The 23640-nt window shown below is 41.8% G+C and overlaps 1 protein-coding gene across 8 annotated transcripts in view; it reads right to left on the bottom strand.

Annotated features, from left to right (window-relative positions):
* Positions 1–23640, bottom strand: part of TSC1 (TSC complex subunit 1) — a 55685-nt gene that overhangs the window by 29058 nt on the left and 2987 nt on the right. For 7 of the 8 annotated variants that reach the window (XM_033195033.1, XM_033195076.1, XM_033195059.1 and 4 more), the window contains exons 2-8: positions 15959–16021; positions 9728–9913; positions 7991–8094; positions 6065–6217; positions 3829–3973; positions 2291–2445; positions 1837–1910 (exon numbers count right to left, since the gene is read on the bottom strand). In XM_033195033.1, the coding sequence (XP_033050924.1) occupies positions 1837–1910; positions 2291–2445; positions 3829–3973; positions 6065–6217; positions 7991–8094; positions 9728–9833 (737 nt within the window). In that variant the 5' untranslated portion in view covers positions 9834–9913; positions 15959–16021. The remainder of the gene's footprint in view (positions 1–1836; positions 1911–2290; positions 2446–3828; positions 3974–6064; positions 6218–7990; positions 8095–9727; positions 9914–15958; positions 16022–23640) is intronic. The other variant, XM_033195049.1, reaches the window with a different exon arrangement.

A 23640-nucleotide genomic window follows, 5' to 3' on the forward strand; every position in this document is an offset into this window, starting at 1 on the left:
AGCAAATACAGATGATCAGAAATTCCAAGAGCAACATTGGAAGCAGGGTGGCAATGGAATAATACCTTCAAATTCCTAACTCTCAACCTGTAAGTCTACACCAGCCAAACAACTGCATCCCTCCTCAAAAAGCTCCTAGATGATATGTCCTATTAAACAAGAGTAAACCAAGAAGACAAGATACAGGAAATGGGAGATCCTGCACAGGAGAGAGGTGAAGGAAAGCCTCAGAAGACTAGGATGACAGCTGGGTACTAGGTACAGACGAGAACCAGTTTGGATCAGAACAGTACCTGCCAAGAGACAGGCATGTCTCCAAGTTCCTGCTGTCCTGCACTATCTTTTAATGAGGGACAGAGCCAGGTGACCCTGGCCTGTATAACTTGTCCGTACTTAGTTTGTCTTAACTACATACTGATGAAATTCCTACTCTCCCGTCTCTGCTTGATCAGCAGAGGACATTCATTTTATCCCACAGAAGGATTCTGTCTGACCTATTCCTGGGAGCTGAAAGCAGGCACAGAGAGCAGCCTCCCCGCCTGCCATATTTCACACATGTCTAGTACCTTGCCCTTGCTAGAAGCCTTGCCAGACGCTGTGATGAGGGTGAGCCTTGTGTTTCCCAGACTCATTCGTGACCTTGTGCACTGACTTCCCAGAAGGGGCTGTGAAACCTCAGGGACAGTGAAACCACACCAAGACTCATATGCGCTGCTCCTCCTCTCATCTCCTGCAAACCTTCAACTACCAGTGACAAGACTGCCCTTCTCTTAACTAGGCTTTGCTTCCTCATCAACTGGCTTTTCAAAACAAAGCAATACCTACAGTAAAACTATAAAGAAAAGCAAAAGAATGATTAAAAGCAACAATGGTAGTTGTCTCTGAGGTAGCAGGGAGAAAGGAGAGGTTCTCCATGGGGAGCCTCTAAGGTAATGTTCTGTTTTGTTAAGCTAGGTGCCAGCTACATGTGTTTTTGTGTTATTATCAAACTTTACATATTTTCTGTGCTTCTCTACATATATCTCACACTAAACTGCTTTAAGCTGGCTGAGGCTCTGTGTGGTAGAGGCAGTGTCTGTGGAGAGGTAAGATTCGCTGTTGGGGGATCAGGCAGTGAGCCAGCTTTTTCAGCAGGAGATCCCCAAGTGCCAATATCCATGGGTCAGTTTCCCCAAAAAGGGCTGGGTCTCCTAAGTGGGGAGCATAATAAGCCTGGCTACCAGGCAGAGACAAGCAGAGGGACGGAGCTGGGCCTCCCACAGCTCAGTCTATAAATTTCCTCTATCTCCCTCACTCTTACCCTCAGTTCCACTCTCCACTGTGCCTGGAATCCTCCAATCAAGGGTCTCAAAAGTTCAGTTTTTCCAAAGAACATACCTGGGGGACTCTGTAGGGCCCTGGGGAGGATGGTAGTCACTTGGCTTTGCAGAATGGAGAAAGGACCTCAGGGACTCCAATAATATAGGACTCCCTGAAGTCCTTTCTCCATTCTGCAAAGCCATATTCATGTATTTTCTGCAATTCCCTTGTTTTCAGCCATATGCTTCCCCTCCTTCATCGCCCCATCACTGGCACCACTGAGGTGTAAGCCTTTCTGGGGGACAGGCACTGGTGCTGCAACTTTCTCCACTCTGCTAAATGTTATTAAATGTCCTCCACCTGTGAAGAGTATGTTTTAAACTCACACAAATTTTAGCTGTACGAGTGCTTCCAAGCGGACTGATTCTGTAAGTAGAACATCTATATTCCCAAATATACCTCAACAGGGATTACCTCCTAGATCACATTTTCAATCTCTCAAAAGATTCTTTACAATTTTGACACTAGTTTCTATACCTTCGAGGGTCCAGTTCATGGTCCTTGGATCCAGTCACTAATTCCGGATGAATTCGCACATGCTCCATCATTGGCTAGAAGAGTTGAGTTGACAAATTATGAAGGGCTGAATGTTTGTGGAACATCCAAACAATGGAGTATTAGTTGACAATAAAAAGGAATGAAGTACTGACACGTGTTACAACACGGAAGGAACCTCAACAACATTATACTAAGTTAAAGAAGCCAGTCACAAAAGACCACATGTTATATGATCCCATTTACACAAAATGTCCAGAATAGGCAAATCTATTAAGACAGAAAACAGATTAGTGGCTGCCTAGGGACTGGAGTGGAGAGGAAGAAAACAATTTCTTTTCAAAATTTCCCTGTCTGCCATTAAATACAAAAGGTATAAATGCAGCCTATCTAAACAGTATGCTAAGTAGCAAACAAACAAGAAGTTTTAATTTACCTTGACCACTTCTTCAAAAGTCTCCAGGTTTTCTTTCATACTGTAATGAGAACGCAAAAAGGAGACGAAGTTGCAAGGGTACATTCCATAAAGGCGATGAAAGAGTGCGTACACACTGGCATGGAGATGGACAAGATAGACTTCCGCCACGTGGCCTAGAAAAGGAACCCGTTGAGAAGAGCCTCTTAGTTGGACACAGATTGAGGTGTGCAAAATAGATATAAACAAGTGGCTGCCAGCATGACTTTTTATCTATGTATCTTCCCACCTCACTCCAAAGACAGCAAGAGTGGTTTTCTAAAATGCAAACAAATCTGGACACACCAGACACCCTTATCTCAAATCCATCAATGGCTCCCTATAACCTTTGGATAAACTCCAATCTACTAGTATGATCCATGAAAGCCCTTCCCGATCTAACTTCTGCCCTCCTCTCCAGTCACTGCCCAAAAAGGATCCCAAACATTCTCACAATACTGAACTATCTTTATGATGATAGATCTCCGTAAAATTTATACTTTTCCACTGCTGAATTCAGCATGAGCTTCTTGAGAAAAAAAAACCGTCTTACTCATCTCTCGGTGCTTTGCACTAGAACTGGTATTTAACAAGCACTCAATATTTACAGAATGAATGTGTGAGAATCTTTTAAATCAGTATGTAGTCTTAGCTATGTAGATTTATAATTACAGAGTGAAAGAAACTATTATCTAGAAATTAGCTTAAAGAACTAAGAATGAAAGAAATTGAACATCCTAATTTAGCCTTACCTAGACCCTGTGGAAACCCATGGCCACAGTATACATAAAGTTTCTCCACAATAATGAACAGACCATTCCTTTCTCCCAAAGATTCTACTAAACAAGCAGGCACCACGTGGGCCTATGCTTGTAATTGAATCCTGTATAGGAAGCCACGGTGTTCTGTCTCATAGGTCTGACATACTTCACCCTTTTGATAGGAATACCTCACACTGGGATAACCCAAAGATTCCAAATTTCATATGCTTACAGCTTCCGATCCCTTTGATAGAGCTCTGCTACCTGCCGATAGTGGGGAAGAAAACAAAAAAAAAACCCACTGCATTTGAAGTTGGAGTGCTAATCAGGACACACCGCATTTTCCTCTGATTCCTACGGTACAACGAGCGGGTTCTCAAACCTGACATATGTGTTCTGTCACAACACAGCAGAAAAGGAAGACAGAAATGTCCCACAAGCTTAGTCCTGTACTGCTGCAATACAGACAGAGGTTGCTTTTCAGTTAATCAACAATCATGAAGTTTTACATCCTACTGCTCAATTTCTCTGACAACCAATCCTTTTAAGCCAACAAAATTAAAAAGTTATCTCAATAGTCATGTTTCTTATATGTGCCTGTAGTGGATGCACCCAAGGTATTCCCTCATCTGTCCGGTGAAAATCACTCATTTCAGCTATAAAAGTCTACATGTCCATTCCTTACAGCATATGAGCAATTAATCAATAACAAAAGCATTCACCTCACAGAGCCCAATAGGTGTATGAGGAGATCTGTACCTGGTTTCTTCAGGCACCATGATGAAAGACGACCAAAAATGTCAAAGAAATCAAGAAGATGCTGTTTCCCAGACTGTGGAATCATTGGTAGCATGGTTATCAACACCAAGACGCCTGTTGTGAGGACAACAACGTCAGTGTCCATCTGCAGGAGAAAAGGTCAAACAGGAAACGTCTGTCAGGCACTGGCACCAGGATCGGCATTGTACAGTATGTGAAGAGGCTCTAAACACTGAGAGAATCACAAATCACAAGTTGACTCACATACTCATTTCCCTATCCGTAAGGATTACTGAGGGGACAACATTCAAACAGACTCACTAGGAACACTGAGACCCAGCTCTACTGTAATGAGTCAGTAAGGACCATTTACAACACACCTAATGCAAAGGTATCCAGGAGATGAGTTCAAACTTGACTTGGGGACACTCAAGTCCTGAAGCCTTAGGATGCCCTATTTATAGCACTTGGATGAAAACAAAAGGAGTTGCTCTTCAACAAAACACAGGAGCACTGCTCTGTTTTCATTCATTCAACCAAATCTTAAGATATTTACTTTTTGTTAATTAGAAAAAAAAAACAAAACACTACACATTGACAAGTAACTTACTATTTTTTAAAGAACTACAACAGAAGTATAACTGAAGGAGAAATTAGTATAGCACTAACAAGTCAACTTAAAGGCTCACTTCAAAGCAGTATTTAGAGACCAGTAAATTAAAAAAAAAAAAATATATATATATATATACACACACATATATATATGGAAACCTTTGAGCATGCCTATAGTTTAAATATTAAGTCAAATAAATAACTTCAGGCTAACTGAAGACACTTAACATCCAATGAATACTCAACCAACTCTGACTAGCTAGCTACAGCAGCTCACCTGAACCATAATTAAATCATGAATGTTTGCCAGGGAGATGAAATTCAGATTTATGAAACAAGATATTAATCAAAAGACTACTATGTAGGTTAAGACATCCATTATTCCTATTAGAATAGGAATCTATGAGTCTGGGAATAAAGTTTTAAATATATTTTGATTTTTACATCAAGCATCAAGTCTTTCATTATGGAAGATATCCAGTAAGAATAATATATTGGTAGGAGAATTGAGAATATATGAGACTACATAATGATTCTCAGCAAAAAGAACTAGCCTGATTTCATTTATCCTAACAGTCTAACTGAAGACTCGCCCATGATTAATATTCAAAACTTACTCTTTTGGAAAAGATAAGTGTTTTGCAATCTGAACTAAGTGATGTGCCTCAAAATTAGATTATATTCTCATCAATCCATTAATTAGATGATATTCTCACCAATCCATTAATTAGATTATATTCTCATCAATCAATTTGCTTAAAAAACATTAAGTTGTTAAAACTGTTCCTATTTTTTCAGAATTAAACGCACATTTTTATAATACCCTACCAATGTGACTCCTTGGGACCCACCTCTAGGGATAATAAAAGAGTTACCCTTCTTGGCAGACACAAAAATCAATTTGCATGGTGCTGTATCAGATGAATCCAATGGTACTGCCATCCTGGAACAAATACTACTGGATATTTTCATGTCTCTGTGAGGTACAGGCAGTTAATATTAACCACATTTTTCTTATTTTATAGATAAAAAACAAGTCCAGGAACTAAAACAGATTAAACAAATAACCCTGAGTATGGCTGCATACCACTGTTAAAACTAAAACCATAAAGTTCTATTTAGATTTTGACTCCCTGTATAGAAAAATGAACTCAATTTAGTTCCAAAAATTGAATGCAACTTAGTAGAACTTACATCAACAAAGTCTTAATTATAGCTGCAACCAGATCATATTCCTAAATGGTTAACAGAAACTTTAAGCCATTCTTCTATTAGCTAAAAGATAATTTAGAAACAGGGATTCCCAAAAGATAATACAGGATATTTTTAAATGAGGGAAGGCTAAACGATGATGAAATCAAGTGGTTTGGAATAATGTAACATTGAACCCATCTGATCGAAATTCTTCCATATTTGCGTGGATGAGGTATTCAACAGTCATAGTGATATATTTGAGAACTTACTAAGTACCAACTCCAGACAACATTCTGTTTGAGAAAAGCCAAATGCCTACAAGGTTTTAAACTCTAAAAGTTAAAATCTAGCTTCCTTGTTTTAAGTTACTTAAAATTTCAGAAATTATACTCATAAAGCCATTTCATTCAAATCCTTACAAACATCCTACCTTGAGACATTTTAGTAAAGAAGGCAAAAGAGGTGCTTGAGACAGCTTATGCTTCCAAGATGGCTGCAGTCTTATGACATGACCCAGTAACGAGAGGATGGATAAACGAGTGGTGGCTTTACCCACATATTCATTAATCCTGTCCAAGAGGTGCTGAAAATGCAAAAGAAGAAGGGAAATCCTCACATGAATATATGAAGTTAACAAAAATAAAGACAACAATGATGTGCTCCAGTCTCTCACGTCTTGTCTCTAATGTAAAGCAAGGCTCATGCAGATAAAAGATAAAATTCAACATTTTAAAAACCACGTTAGCAAACAAAACATTGCTGCATTTGGCCTGACAAAAGGCAGCCAGTTTGCAACTCATGAAAAAGGATCCTACAATATACGCATGCAAAAAGGGGGAGACTTGTGCACAGTCCCTCAATAACCACTAGTCCCAAACTGTGATAGGTTACTGAAGCCATGAGGACATCCCGCCGGAAGCAACAGCTAGAGCAACCCAACCTACATGGTTTGGTCTCAAGTATCAATTAGGTAGTAGAAGTAACAATTCAGACCAGAGTAAATAAAAAAACAAGATGGGCCAGGCGCAGTGGCTCATGCCTGCAGTCCCTGCACTTTGGGAGGCTGAGGCAGGAGGACAGCATGAGGCCAGGAGTTCAAGGTTACAGTCAGCTATGATTGTGCCACTATGCTCCAGTCTGGGCAACAGAATGAGACCCCACCTCTTTAGAAAACAAAACAAAACAAGACGTACTGCAAGCCGGGCACGGTGGCTCACGCCTGTAATCCCAGCACTTTGGGAGGCTGAGACGGGCGGATCACGAGGTCAGGAGATCGAGACCATCCTGGCTAACACGGTGAAACCCCGTCTCTACTAAAAATACAAAACATTAGCCGGGCGAGGTGGCGGGCGCCTGTAGTCCCAGCTACTCAGAGGCTGAGGCAGGAGAATGGCGTAAACCCGGGAGGCGGAGCTTGCAGTGAGCCGAGATGGTGCCACTGCACAGCCTGGGCGACAGAGCAAGACTCCGTCTCAAAAAAAACAAGATGTACTGCAAAAGGCATACAATACAAGGTCTTCAAATCCTGGGGAAGTCGCTCTCATACACACACTTAAGACTTACCAAAGTCTGCAATAACAAAGCTTTATTAGCTACTTACTAAAAACAAAAGGAAACCATGAAGGAGCCCTCCAAGTACCTGGTGCTGGGAAACAAGACTCATTAATTTGCCAGGTGAGTCCTTTGTACCTGAAGCTTTTCCATACTGATAAAAGTCTAAAAATCCTATTCAAAGTATGGGTTGAACGATGGGTATCTATGGGCCAAACCATCACTCTACAATTATCGTACTGGAAATGTAAGATTTCTTTAAACAAGATCTTTAACAGTCTCTGAAATATGTTTTATTTTGTAAACTTTTCAAGAATCATGGCTCCTACAAATTAATTTTTTTTTTTTTTTTTTTTTTTTTTTTTGAGACGGAGTCTCGCTCTGTTGCCCGGGCTGGAGTGCAGTGGCCGGATCTCAGCTCACTGCAAGCTCTGCCTCCCGGGGTTCACGCCATTCTCCTGCGTCAGCAGGTCCCAAGTAGCTGGGACTACAGGCGCCCGCCACCTCGCCCGGCTAGTTTTTTTTATTTTTTAGTAGAGACGGGGTTTCACTGTGTTAGCCAGGATGGTCTCGATCTCCTGACCTCGTGATCTGCCCATCTCGGCCTCCCAAAGTGCTGGGATTACAGGCTCGAGCCACCGCGCCCAGCCTAATTTTTATATATAGTTATAAACTGGGAACAATGTCATCAGTAGCACACAGAAATCAAAAGAATAAGCTCGGGATAAATGGCACAGTGGCCATGCACAGAAGCTGTTGCACTCATGGAGAACATATGAAATGCCTACGACACGTCAGCCGTTACCTTGTCATGTGGCTCTTGTAAGGTGGTCAGGATGTGCAACGCCGGCTGAGAGCTGGTTTCCAGGTAATAATCCACCAAGGTGTTTACAAGCATAGGACCACGGTCTAAATCAAGAAAAGGGCAATGGATGATACTTACTCCCCTTAACATCCGAAGTTTACCTTACACAGCTGCCTGCCACAAAATCTAGAAAATATTTCTTTATATGCTACTCTAAGTGTTATGCAGCATTACATTTCTGCCTTCTTAATTTAATAATAGGATAACTCCAAGCTTATTTGCCTAAATAGGCATGAAAATATATGAAGTCCTTTTATTTTTAATGCTTTTTGTTTTTTTTTTTGAGATGGAGTCTCGCTCCGTTGCCAGGCTGGAGTGCAGTGGCACAATCTCAGTTCACTGCAACCTCTGCCTCCTGGGTTCAAGCAATTCTCATGCCTCAGCCTCCCCAGTAGCTAGCTGGGATACAGGCGCCTGCCACCACGTCCAGCTAATTTTTGTATTTTTTTTTTTTTTTTTTTTGAGATAGAGTCTCGCTCTGTTGCCCAGGCTGGAGTGCAGTGGCATGATCTCGGCTCACTGCAAGCTCCGCCTCCCGGGTTCACGCCATTCTCCTGCCTCAGCCTCCCGAGTAGCTGGGATTACAGGTGTGAGCTACCACACCCGGCCAATTTTTGTATTTTTAGTCGAGGTGGGGTTTCACCATGTTGGCCAAGATGGTCTCGATCTCCTGACCTTGTGATCCACCCACCTCGACTCCCCTCAAGTGCTGGGATTACAGGCGTGAGCCACTGTGCCCGGCCCTCTATTGCCTTTTTAATTACAAAAAATAATCCATATCTATTGTTAAAAATTCAGGCGATGTAAAAGTACATAAAATAAAAGTGAAAGTGCTCCTCACCACCTGCCTCCCAACCCACTCTTCACAGATAAACATCCTTAAGTTTAGAGTATGTCTCTTCAAACCTTTTTCTACTTGTATAATCGCACACATGCAGCCCTCACGTCCACAGACGCAGACACAGTTTGTGCATGTGTGTGTTTTTTCCACTGAACAATGTGTTGTAACCACCTTCCCATGTCAGCATCAATGGCCTATTTCATTTCTTTCCGTCCTCCAAGTGTTCTGCTGCATGGCTCTATATAACTAATTTAACCATTCACCTACTGAAGGATACTTAGGTTTTTCCAGTTTCTCACTATACTTCACTCGAAGCTATAATAAGATACAGATTCTTAAAAATGGCCCAAATGGTATGTGTTTTAAAATTGATGACTGATACTCCAAACGGCTGAACATCACATTCCTGCTCACAGTGCCCATCTCTATACTCAGTATTTAATTTTGCCAAGCTGGTAAGCAAAAAAGGGTACTATTTAAATTTCTATTTGTCATACTAAAAAGAGGTTAAGCACTTTTCATATTAAAAACCACATATATGATTTACAGTTAAAGCGATGTCTGGAATTGGCTTTAAAATATTTGGAGGGTGGGAGAGTCAGGGAGGAAAGAATTTGAAACTGGGTTCATGGGGTTCACTACATGATTCTTACTTCATATGTGGGCATACTTGAGTATTTCTATAATTGAAAGTTTAAAACACATACAGATACTCTCTTTGGGTGTTTAAAAAACTCTTCAGAAGATGAAAACTAAAATTATCAGCAGGATTCTAGTGGCTCTAAGTCAACCTCTTCTTTTTAGCAGATAAGCTAAAAGGATATTATTTTGCTAACCAGAATTGAGGTTCTCTTTAAAGACAGCTGTCACGTCGTCCCGCACACCCAGCATGGGGGAGTCCAGCATGGCGAGGAGCTCCCCGACATTCGCTTGTTGGGCCATTCTCTCCCTCAAAGGCGCTGTGCCGGCTCCAGGACGTGTGCTACAGGTTCTGAAGGCTCCTCATTGGCGCCACTACCAGACTGAGAAAAAGGAAAATGAAGAGTCACTAAATGGCCCCATTTTTCTCCACAAAAAAAAACATCTGCAAGACAAACCAATGCATGTGTTCAATGCAATGGAAAGTTTGGCCAGAATTCTCTGGTTTGAACAGTGAGTACGTTTGGCTGAGAAAAGAAGATAAAGCATATGAATAATTCTTTGGCGAGTTTATGAAGAGGGTTTCTACAAAATACAACAATCAGAAAGAAACCTTAAAAACTGATACCAGTCACAGTAACTTAATGATAGGATCAAATCTAAGTTTTATTCCTACTTCTGATTCTACCTTGGGTTTTGGCTAAGACTATATTTATATTTCAAATTATTGATCTAAAAAGCAGATAGTCTTTTTTCAGCAAAAGAACTAAATACATACTATTTCCTTCTTGACAATCTCTTCAATGGCTAAGAGTTAGTAGAGCTGGTTAGGTCACAAGTCTGTTAAGTCCAACACCTAGCATAAACTGGGGGTCATTTCTCTGTTTTAGCATACACCTGTCATCTGAGACATCGAACTGCACACCCAAATACCACTGGCTGCAGGGAGGTATTCATAGATGGGCTCATCAGGGCAAACCTTCAAAACCTCACCCTTCAAAACCCAAGCTCTCTATGGTAGTCGAGCAGCTGCTTTCTCTTGATATACAAAAAGCAGCTCATTCCCCAAGTGTTAACTCTACACATTTATGATTTCTCCCCCACTTTGGTCTCTGAGGCTGTATTTGTAAAAATAAGTAACAACAGTTATCATTCATGAGACAAGCACTGTACACCTTTTACAAACATCATTGTAAATACTCCTAATATGACCACCATGTAATTGGCACTTTTGTCCCCACTGTACAGGGAGCAGAATGGAGATCAAGCCGTTTGTTCTGGGTCACAAAGTTAGCAAGAGGCAAAACCAGAGGAGAAAAACTGATATTGGAACCTGGATCTGCCTTACTCCAAAGCTTCAAGCCCTTCAAGCCTTAGTGTCACACTAAGCTAACCTGTGGTTTTCATCATCACAGCAACTCTGGGATGTGATGTGGGCAGGTATCATCCTTATTTTACACATGGGGATATGGATGCCCAAAAAGGATAACATTTCCTTTTCTTTCAGTAAGTGTAAGTAGCAGTTCTTAAGCTTCAATGTGCATCAAAACTACCTGAGATATTTGCTAGAAATGCAATACCTAGGCCCCTTCCAAAACTGAATTTTGGGCTCAGGAATCTATATTTTAATAAGCACTCCAGGTAATTCTTAAAGTGAGATACAAACTAGTTTTGAGAAACACTATGATAAAGAAAAATCCAACTGAAGAGTTAAGCTGAGGCCAGATGTAGAGGCTGAGGCCAGGCATGGTGGCTCACACCTAAATCCCAGCACAGTGGGAGGCCGAGGCAGGCGGATCACCTGAGGTCAGGAGTTCGAGACCAGCCTGGACAACATGGTGACGCCCCATCTCTACTAAAAATACAAAAATTAGCTGGTGTGGTGCCGGGTACCTGTAATCCCAGCTACTCAGAAGGCTGAGGCAGGAGAATCACTTAAGCCTGCAAGGCAGAGGTTGCAGTGAGTCAAGGTCATGCCACTGCACTCCAGCCTGGGCAACAAAGACTCTGCCTCAAAAAAAAAGAAAAAAAGAGAGAGAGAGAGAGATAAGCCCCTTTTGCAAGAATGCCACATTTACATTAGCAATGACCCCCAAAACTGCCAGGTATTAACTTGCTATCATCTGTGTTCCTGTTTAATTACAATCTTGTGACATTCACTGGTTTTGGCTCTCAGTAAGTTAGAAGTTCATTTAGCAGAAAAATCAATTAAAATGTCTAAATGCTTTTTTGATACCATGGTAGAGGAAGTTGCTGACTCATATCTATAAATAAAAATCTTACAAGTAAATCACATAGGAAGTTAATTTCAAAGGGCTCCAAAATGTGAGACCACCATTGGTAAGATTCTACCGTAAAAGTTCAAAACTAAAAAGTAATTAGTACGGTATCAGGTACATATAAACATTTGCTGCATAGTACCTGTATATTATAAAAAATACCAGTAAAAATCTTTGGGCCACCACTTTCAAGATGACTTTTTAATAGCACACTTGTCCAGCTAACCCCTACATTGATTTCTACTTCAGGTAAATCACAAATGATTCTCAATTAGTGACAAAGAATGTTGTTCATAAATTTAAAAGTATCTTGTCCCTAAGTTTGGTTTTGTTTCAATAAAATTGTTACTTACCCACTATCTGTCTAGGGAGACTCTGAGTTTGCCTTCTGTGTAGTCAGAAGACGATAATGTCAGATCTGGTCCTCCAAATGCAGGCAGCCCCAGAGCCCAGAGTGACACGAGCTCAATTTTAAACAAAGATGGCGCCCATCCAGTCAACTTGGCGATAGTGTGGGCTAATCAGCTTGGGCTACCTAGCCTGTTTTTCTGTTTGCAAAATAAGGTTTTATTCTAAAACATATCAGAAACACATTTTGGCAACAAGTTTTTCTCTCTGGTTCCAAAATCCTACTGTCGGCCGTGTTGGTGGTATAGTGGTGAGCATAGCTGCCTTCCAAAATACTACTGTTTGCCATAGTTTTTAATCTCCAGGAAAAATATAAACATTGGGTTTTATGTGAGATTCTTTGCATAAGGGGCTCAAGTTCAAGCATTTCTGACATTCTAAAAAGCTCTCCTAAGAGTTAAATCATAGCTTTTGGGATCAGTCCCATAACTAAAATATCTCCTTTTTAAGCACAATCAAACATTTGAGGGTACAGTAAGTGCAAGATGCTAAGTAGGTAAGACAGACTTAGCCAGTTCTATGAAGAATTATATGTTCTATAGCAGAAAAGAAAGACATGGTTCAATATGTGCACAAAAAAGGGGAAGAAACCAGCCCGACTTGGACTCAGTCAGGGGTGGTGGTGGTGGTGGATGAAATGTACACATATTAAACACATTTTACAGCCTATAGAGACTGGCTGAGAAAAGTCACTTAAAGATCAGCACCACAGACACAATGAAGCATCAGTGTGTTAGCCACAAGTCTCTAGCCATAAAAGTCTCTTTTCCACTTTGGAAGTAACTCACCATAGAAAATATCATACGGGAGAAGTTAAAAGACAGCAATTGGGTGAATGGATTTCTGTATCCTATATGCTAAAGCAACATTCCATTTAGTTTAATATTATCTTTAGTGGACACATACAGTGCACAGTACAGTGTTGTAGATGATGCTAGTCATATTAACAGGGCATGACCTTCAAGGTCAATCTCTACTCCAAAATCCATCACTCTGCTATCTTCTGGATCTCAGTAAAAGGCACTACCATCAGTCTAAAGTGAACACCCAGGTAACTCCTTGACTCTGTCACCACCCCCACCACCATATCTAATCCATCAGCAAACCTTTGCTATCACCTCAGTCGAAGGCCCCATCATCTCTCAGAGACAAGGGAGCAGCAGCCCCCCCTCTACTCTCCCTGCTTGTATTCATGCTACCCTACAAAATTCATTTGCCACTAAATAACCACAAGGGACATTGAGATATGAATCTCACTCCTCTGTTTAAAATCAACCAGTGGCTTCCCATGGAATTAATAAGAGCCAATAACATTATGGAACTTATGAAACTCATGAGTAGTCTACAAGGCCTCCTAAGATCCAGCAAGTTATTAACCTCCCAACCCCCCTCTGCCTCTTCATTCCTCTGCTCTAGTCCCAGTCTTCCCAAACACAGGAATACTGGTTCTTTCTTGCTCAAGGCCTTTGCACTTGCTGTTCCCTCTCTGCATGGAACACTCTTATCCCACATCCTTGCACAGCTGACTGTCTCACAGATCTCTGATGGGCCTCCCCTGACCACCCAATCTAAAGCAGCAGGGAGGTTCTTAGTCATCACTTTTCAACAAAAGATACTTTGTAATTCATGCGAAACCTTGAACCAAGTTTAAACTATACAGCTAGTAATCAGATTTGATCCAACAATACTTATGATCTCAAAAAACATGGAAAGCAGGGATCTGCCAAAGTTCAGTTTCAGTCTCTATACTCAGCCAAAATCTGGTGGCTGTCTGGCTTTGGCACAGGTGTTTTGTTTTTGTTTTTTAATTGAGACAGAGTCTCGCTCTGTTGCTCAAGCTGGAGTGCAATGGCACAATCTTGGCCCACTGCAACCTCCATCTCCTGGGTTCAAGCGATTCTTCTGCCTCAGCCTCCCAAGTAGCTGAGATCACAGGCGCACATCAACATGCCTAGCTAATTTTTGTATTTTTAGTAGAGACGGGGTTTTACCATGTTGGCCAGGCTGGTCTCAAACTCCTGACCTCAGGTGGTCCTCCCACCTTGGCCTCCCAAAGTGCTGGGATTACAGGTGTGAGCCACCACACCTGGCCAAAAATGTCTTAAAAATGAGAACAAAAGTATAAGAGTACTCCATGAAAAAAAAAAATGCTATTAAAAGTTGGGGGTTTTTATTGTTTCAAAATAAAAATAATTGCTAAAGGCAGCCAACAATTTTTAGTAATTGAAGAGTAAGGATCTTTGAGGCTTGCCAAGCTATGAATCCCAGGTACAAGGTTCCTTCCAGAAAACCATCTACCAGAAACTTTCCTGAATTCTGCTTTGTCCAAAAATGTTACCAATGAGGCTGTGTGCCAGCTGAGATGATATTACACACCTGTGACATAGTGATCACAGGAGTAACCTAGCAGCCAGTAGTGCCCACAAAGTATTTTTCCTATATTAAATTTTCAAACTTCTAAAATCTGACTACTAAAATGCAATACAATTACTATGGTGAAAAATGTTTAATAAAATTTGAGATTTACTTTTGTATCTCAGAATTTACATTTTATGATGGTGATATTTAGCTTGGACCTCAATGATCTGAACACTTAACCATTTGACTTTGGGTTCAAATTCATATACAGTGGACTTCTAAAAAAGGAACAGTATGAAGCACACACAAAAACACTGAAAATGAAAAATCAAACTCAGAAAATTTTCCCTACTTGTGAGAGAACAATACTTAGCTTTCTTGTTAGACAGTCTACAGTTTGTATCAAGACCCTCCTTATGAACTGATGTAGAGCTGTAAGACAAAAATCTCTACCTTATTTCACAATTCCTATGACAGAGGTGAGGCAGACAGTGACAGAATACAGTAAACAGCAACTACTGAGCCTTGGCATGAGTCACACAGCTGTCCATGTATAAAGACAGCAGACCAAGCACCTCCTGTCTTCCCTACACTTTTCCTATACACAACTCTGTTGTACTTGGTACTACTACTATGAAACCAAAATTACAGTTCAGTGATCAGTTAGGTCACTAAGAGGAAATTCCATCCATGGAAATGCCGGCGCCTCAACATTTATGAAGGATATATTCTGAGACAGGATCCTCCAATTCCTAAAAATTACTATAGCATATAACTTATCTCTCAGAAATTAATTTAAGGCAACAGATACAGCCATGTTAAGATGCAAATGCTCACTCACCAGCTCAAGGGTCCTCAGCCCAGGACGTACATTAGAATCACCTGGAGAGCTTACAGAAACTCTGGAGCATATCACATTTGGTTTGTTTTTATAAACCCATGCAGATTTCTAAGGTGCAGCCAGGGTTAAGAACCTCTGCACTAGTTAAATGACTTGTGTCAGCACACAGGCTTTAATTTAAAGAAGCGGTTAAAACCAAACTTTGCTGCTAAACAGAGCTGAACTGAGTCCACCAAGTACTAGCTATACATCTTTAGGAAAACTACGTGACATCTTTGAACCTGAATCCTCACCTGTAAAATGGGGATACAACGAAAGTGTGGCTGTGAAGAAGAAAAGTAATCCATACAATGCACTTTGCACAATGTCAGGCACTGAATAAGCAACTAATAATCATCAGTAATGCTAATTACTTCATGCCATAGATGGTCCAGTTCCTGGCAAGTAGCTAAAACTGTAAATGTTAAATCCCTGAATGCACAACCATGGGCAAGATAATTCCCTCCCATCTTCCTCTAACCACTGGCCTGGTTAGACCTTACCTGTTCTAGGGACAACTGGTACTTCAGTTTCCAGTGCTGTCAACCTGGTGTCTTTCATGGTCACTGAAGGAAGAAAACATATGCACAATGAAGCAAAATCCCAGATGCAATCAGAAGTGAGTTAGGGGTTCATCTGGCACAAGCTTCTTCCCCTGCTATCCCCAACAGGTGGCCACCACGTTTCCACTGGAATGAACACTCATAATCGCTGGAAGCACGTGCCTCTCCCTGTCTACATTTCTGAACAGCTGGTTGCTGGAAAATTCTTTATATTGTGCTGAACTTGTAATCTCTGTCTTTTGTTAATGTCTGTTAGAGGTATAAATGAATGGGCAGGATAGGCCCTAGAATTAGAGAGTTCCGGGTTAAAATCCAAGCTCTGCAACTTATTAGTGTGTAACATTTGGCTATTTATCTTAAGTCTCCAAGGTCTAACTGTAAGTTACCTTGTCTGTAAAGTTAGAATAATGATGGCATCAAGCTCATAAGGCTTGTGGGGATTACACGAGATGATGCATCCTATTGCCCTCGGCACAGTGTGGGGCACACCGAAGTTACCAGAGGAGCCATGTGAGGCAGATCCAGGACAGTGAGGGCCACAAAGCACTGAGTGGGCCAGCAGGCCCTCACTGCCTGCCACAGTTCCCACAGTCCTCACCTGTCCGCAACCCTCCCCACCACATTGCCTCACTGGCCTTTCAGTTCCTTGGTCAAGCCACATGTTCCCCATTCCTGAGCCTAAGAGACTCTACCTTTGGCTCCTCCTAAACTCACTCTTCATCCTTAAAATCTCAGCTTAAATGCTCACTTCCTCGGAGAAGCCCTCCTAGGCTCCACTTCCCTCCCACTCCCACCTTCCAGACTAGGTCAAGTCCCCTGTTATGCTCTTGCAGCCTATAGTTCTTGTGTCACTTACCACAACCCAATTAAATAGGCTCGATTAATTACTGAACATGTCTCCTTCACTAGAAGTTATATCCAGGGAGAGACTGCAGCTTACTCAGTACTGTATTTCAAGCAGCTACCATGGTGTCTGGCACTTCTTGATTGAATGACTAGGAGTTAAACTCTTTCTTTCTTTTCTTTTTCTTTCTTTCTCTCTTTCTTTTTTACAGACAGGGTCTAACTCTTAGACCAGAGTACAGTGGAGCCATCATAGTTCACTGCAACCTCAAACTCCCAGGCTCAAGTGATCCTCCCACCTCAGCCTCCCGAGCAGCTAGGAATACAGGCACACACCACCATGCCCAACTAATTTTTTTTTTTTTTAAAGATGGGGTCTCACTATGTTCCCCAGGCTATTCCCAAACTCCTAGCCTCAAGCAATCCTCCCATCAAGGACTCCCAAGGTGCTAGTATTACAGATGTGAGCCACTGCACCTGGCCAGTATTTCTTAAATAAATGTCCAAAGCCTAATTCTGCCTTCAGGCAGCATGACTTAAATTTAATCCTTCTACAAGAGACACAAAATATTTGTGAACAGCTATCATTTTTTCTATTTTCTTCCCCCTTTTACCCCACTTTGTCCAAATTAACTTGTATTAAATATCAATGCTAAATGAGTATATATCAATACATTCTAGTTTGCTTTGAAAATATGGGTCCTTCAAACTATATTTAGGTACAATTTGATCACTAGATTGTAAACTCCATGAGGACAGGAACCATCTGGGACACCTAGGGTCTATCCTGGCACCTGGCACACAAGAGGCAAATACACCCTGCTCAGATCAGGTAAGATGTAATCAGCTTCTCTGGCAGCCATTCCAGAGCTGAATAGAGTATGAAAGCTGAGCTTCATATACTATGGACACCCAATTACCCTAAACACGGAAGAAACTTGAACCAGCTTCTTAAATGTACAACCATGGCCAAAGTCAAACTAGTGGACTGAGGAACTCTCTAACAATTAAAATCACTGTTCCAGATGACAGGGTAATTTTATTTCCACGTGGAACACATTCCAGACATTAAACTCCACTGGTCCCTTCAGTGGCATCTGCAAGCCTGTGAACAGTGCTGCAGGCAGGCTGGTCCTCTGGAAAAGAGGGATCATACCATTCTGACAGGGAGTGCTTGCCTGGTCACACTCAATGCAAGTCACAGGGCTTGAATTAAAGTGCAGGAGCCCAGGCCAGGCACGGTGGCTCACGCCTGTAATCCCAGCACTTTGGGAGGCCAAGGTGGGCAGATCACCTGAGGTTGGGAGTTTGAGACCAGCCTAACCAACATGGAGAAATCCCATCTGTACTGAAAATACAAAACTAGCCAGGCATGGTGGCGCATGTCTGTAATCCCAGCTACTCAGGAGGCTGAGGCAGGAGAATCGCTTGAACCCAGGAGGCGGAGGTTGCAGTGAGCAGAGATCATGCCATCGCACTCCAGCCTGGGCAACAAGAGCAAAACTCCGTCTCCAAATAAATAGATAAATAAATAAAGTGCAGGAGCCTCTAATCTTAAAATCAGAATCTTAAAATAAGCAGTTAGTCCAGTGAGTCATATAGACTTCCTCTTGCAGCTAATCCCGGTTGGACATTTTACCTGAGAAGAACTATCTAAGGCAAGGGTAAAATTAGGATCTACACCAGATGAGATCCTGTAGACTGCCCAGCCACAACCCCTGTCCTCCATCAAGGCCCTACTCTAGGAAAGTAGTGCACACCACCAAAAGGTGGTGGTGGTTGTTTTTTTTTGTTTTGTTTTTTCAGATAGAGCCCCGCTCTGTCGCCCAGGCTGGAGTGCAGTGGCCTGACCGTGGCTCACGGTTCACTGCGACCTTCGCCTCTCAGGCTCCACCAATCATCTCACCTCAACTTCCCAAGTAGCTGGGAATACAGGCACACACCACCATGCCCGGCTAATTTTTGTATTTTTTTGTAGAGACAGGGTTTCCCTATGTTGCCCAGGCTGGTCTAGAACTCCTGGACTCAAGTGACCCATCCACCTCAGCCTCCCACAGTGATGGGATTACAGGCGTGAGCCACCACCCCCTACCTAGCAGAATGTTTCTGTCCAATGCTCAGTGTTAAGACTGTTAACTTCTTTATCACTGCACTAAAAATGATAATGGTACTAAATTTGTAGGAATTTTATGTTGGTATGTCAAAGGCTACCTACTCTTCTACTCTTATTTATATTTTTAAGTGTTTATTGATTTATTCATTTGTATTTCAATCCTGCCCTACCGGGGGGTACTACCAGGCACAATCACTCTGGTCAGTAAAGTGAGATGTGATTTGTGAACCTCCTGAAGGGAGGAGTGCAGACGGAAACACCTGGCAGAGCAGAACACCAGCATCAATCCATGTCCTTATCTTCGAAAGCCAAATTTAAAAAGAAACCTGACTCCAGATCTAGATTTTTTTCCCTTTCATATTGGACCCAAAAGTTGTGTTCTCACTTATGTTCATCATTATAACTTCACTTCTGTAAGCAACCTTTTTGAATAAAACGTAGGTTTGCAGAAGAAGATAAGGGCTCTGCGTTTTAAGTATTTTTTTTTTTTTTTTTGAGGCGGAGTCTCGCTCTGTCGCCCAGGCTGGAGTGCAGTGGCCGGATCTCAGCTCACTGCAAGCTCCGCCTCCCGGGTTTACGCCATTCTCCTGCCTCAGCCTCCCGAGTAGCTGGGACTACAGGCGCCCGCCACCTCGCCCGGCTAGTTTTTGTATTTTTAGTAGAGACGGGGTTTCACTGTATTAGCCAGGAGGGTCTCGATCTCCTGACCTCATGATCCGCCCGTCTCGGCCTCCCAAAGTGCTGGGATTACAGGCTTGAGCCACCGCGCCCGGCCGCGTTTTAAGTATTTTAAGATGAAACAGAAGGCACATAGGTCAATCTGTTTTCACCATTCATCTTAACTAATAGCATTCTTTAGGTGTTTACAGACGGATGGCTTATATGCCTAGGATGACACATGAACTCCAGCCTAACAGCCATGGATAGTTGTCATTAGCAGGACCCATATGCCATTTTTTCCACATATCTCTGCCCTAGCCACGATGCATTATGAGCTGTGAGAGCCAAGAGGTATATATACCTTTTGAAAATACTAGTGGCAGATACCTAAGATGTCTTTAGAAAGGGTTTATCTGAAATTACAGGGGAATATTCGAACTTTTCAAAAACAAGTGCTGTGATATGTGGCCTAGACACTACCCTCCACGACTCCTCAGGATTGTAGGTAACATAAAATAGGTGACTGCAGATCAATTTGCCTAAGATAATTTTGTACACATTTGTTTATGATGTAAAAATGCACTACATGTGTAAATGAAGGCAGATGTCTCTTCACTATAACTTGTTTTCTATATCCGATTTTTCATCCATAAAAATTCAAGGACAATTCAGACACAGGTCCAGGCATGGATGGACTATTTTATTATCAGGTACAGTTAGATAGAGCAGAAACGTTACACTGTTAGGTTAATGCTCTGCTCTGGCTCAGGAATTCTCAGGTGACTTCTTAGGGTAATATTCTATCAAGTGAACCAAGGCGCCTTCAGCACAAATGCATCTAAAAAGGGTAAGATACTTGCTCCCATTCTCTCTTCCTATCAGTGCCTAGAAGGAAGGAGAAAAGGGTAGGAAATAACTACTTACTATGTGAGAGTAAAACAGCTGATGGTAAAACCTGCCAACACGTGTAGTCATGTGTGTTTTTTTTTTTTTTTTTGAGACGGAGTCTCGCTCTGTCGCCCAGGCTGGAGTGCAGTGGCCGGATCTCAGCTCACTGCAAGCTCCGCCTCCCGGGCTCCCGCCATTCTCCTGCCTCAGCCTCCCGAGTAGCTGGGACTACAGGGACCGCCACCTCGCCCGGCTAGTGTTTTTGTATTTTTTTTAGTAGAGACGGGGTTTCACCGGGTTAGCCAGGATGGTCTCGATCTCCTGACCTCGTGATCCGCCCGTCTCGGCCTCCCAAAGTGCTGGGATTACAGGCTTGAGCCACCGCGCCCGGCCGTCATGTGTGATTTAAAAGGTCTCAGCAGCGGGAATCCCTCTCAAGGACAAACTGGGGTAGGAGAGCTCCAACTTGCCAGATTCTCCATTCAGAATTTCTGCCATTAGGGGCATTGATGGATGGTTTGCTAAAGCTTACATCCTATCGCAAAGGTGAAGAATCTTCTAGTAACTTGCGTATCAGGCCAGAGCTTGATTGTGGTAAGGCATATCTCTTCAATAAATAATGCTTATGTTTTGACTTTCTATTAACAGGAACAACACTATTTACTAAGAAAATACAGGCCGAACAGATACCATGTATACTTCAAAAAGACACTACCCAGAGCTTCTCCTAAAAGAAATATAAAGCAAACTGTGAGATATCTTTAGGTTTCAGGTTTATAGGACCGAAACAGAAGTATTCTAGGGAAAAAGGGTATAGTTTGATAGTCTAGAGCAGTGGTTCTCAAAATGTGGTCCTGGCACCACTAGCGGGAGCATCACCTGGGTATTTGTTAGAAATGTAAACTCTCAGGCCTTTCCCCAGATCTCTGAATTAGACACTTTGGGTGTGGGGTCTTCTAGGTAATTCTGATGTCCACTAAAGGTTCAGAACCACTGGTCTAGGAAAAAGAATGATGAAGGTAAAAAACATTCATTCATTAATATACCTCCGTTGAGGTTCAAAAGGAAAAAAATATGTATCGTGCATAAACCTTGGGAAGAAGGCTCAATGGAATTCTTCCAGGTGCTAAAGGTACCAGCACAGACCGAATGCCAAGCCTGATAAGCACTTAGCAGATTACATACCTGGGTATACTACAGAAGTTTAACAAAATAATTTATAACCCAGATGGTACATAAGGCCACCTTCTGACTTGGGCCTCTCCTGCCTACTAGTTAAAAAACAAAAAAATTGTTTTTAATAAAGCCTAAGTCCATTTTTAGAGCAGTAATCTATCTAAAATGATCAGCTGGGTTTCAAGCTGGGTCCATAAAGTCCCTAAAGCCATATCCAAAATTCCACGTCTGTATGAATTTTTTTGGTGATGATGGGACATGAAGGGTAGAAGAGAAATTTGGTCCACAGCTTCTCACAGATTTTCAGAGGGGAACTGAATCCACACACCTTCCCACCACCACCAAAGTTAAGAACCACTGACCTGACCTGTGAGTTAATTTATGAGGTCAGCAGATGAAGCAGTTTATCACAGAGGAAGACTAAATGTTTGGGCTGTGGCGTCAACCAAAAAGGTTCATATTCCAGCTCAGCCACCGAATAAGTAACTTTAGGCAACTTAACTCTAAGCCTGTTTCCTCCTCCCATGCTGCCTCTTAAGGCTGTAAGAAGTTAATGGGGAATCAGACATGTAAAATACCACAGTGTTTGGCACATGAGTACTCAAAAAATATAAACTTTATTATAACAATATTACTACTTAACAAAAATGTATTGCTAGGTACATAATAATTAGCAGTGTATCCATTTAACAACTGCTATTTGAAACATTGATAAAACCATTGTGTAACTTAAAATGGATACAGTTCAGGTTTGTTACTATGCTCTGTGAACTACTCAAAGTAGCAGTCTTAATTATTGCAGACATTAAGGTCACTGCCTCTGCTCTTCCTACAGCTCCCCTCTGTGTCTTCCACCACATCATCAACAGAAAGGCAAAACTGTCCTTTGTTACTCAAACGCTTCCGGCCCTCTACTGCCATCATATTTACTTAAGAGAGTAACCTGTGAGTTGTAGGGCAGTAACTACTATGCTTTATCTTGGACTAAAGCACGGTTTTTAAGGCATTTTACTTACCAGGTGTAAATCTGAATTCATTCAACTGTAAAAAGTATTGTTACCTTTTGCTGATTCCCTGTTCATTACAAAAGTTAGCACTGAACAAGAGAAAGGACAAGAAACTGACAAAGTCCTGAGACAGTGTATTTTATATACAGCGTGTAAAATTTGAATTTTTATTCTCTCCCATGAAAACAGACATAAAGTTACTAAATTCTAGCAACTACAGGCTTAAAAAGTAAACCAGAGAAAGAATAATCTCAAATTGTTGACAGTTTACCTCTTTCAGATGAACTTAAATGGAGAATGAGTATTTCATGCCATCCAAATTATATTAGTTACCAATTCATGATCTGAGGTTAAAAAAAACAAACTCAGTGTTTTTTTTTTTTTTTTTGAGACAGAGTCTCGCTCTGTCGCCCAGGCTGTAGTGCAGTGGCTGGATCTCAGCTCACTGCAAGTTCCGCCTCCCGGGTTTACGCCACTCTCCTGCCTCAGCCTCCTGAGTAGCTGGGATTACAGGCACCCGCCACCTCGCCCGGCTAGTTTTTTTTTTTTTTTTTTGTATTTTTTAGTAGAGAGGGGGTTTCACCAGGTTAGCCGGATTGTCTCGATTTCCTGACCTCGTGATCCGCCCATCTCGGCCTCCCAAAGTGCTGGGATTACAGGCTTGAGCCACCGCGCCCGGCCAAAACTCAGTGTTTGAGTGTACGCTACATAGACACATTTCAAGCAAACAGCCACAGATTTTAATGCTACTTTTCTTTCATGCCTTCGGCTACTTAAATGACAAAACCAATGCAAAGACTAACCTTTCAGAGATTTATAATATGGGAAACTTACAGGGAATTATCTTTTAAAAAAGTATTATGATGTAAAGGAAAGGATAAATGCTAAACATATCTTCACCCAGCAGGGCAGGCGCAAAGTCACCAATTTGCTTG

The sequence above is a fragment of the Trachypithecus francoisi genome, unplaced genomic scaffold (assembly GCF_009764315.1).
Source record: "Trachypithecus francoisi isolate TF-2019V2 unplaced genomic scaffold, Tfra_2.0 Contig01585, whole genome shotgun sequence".
Taxonomy (NCBI): Eukaryota; Metazoa; Chordata; class Mammalia; order Primates; family Cercopithecidae; genus Trachypithecus; species Trachypithecus francoisi.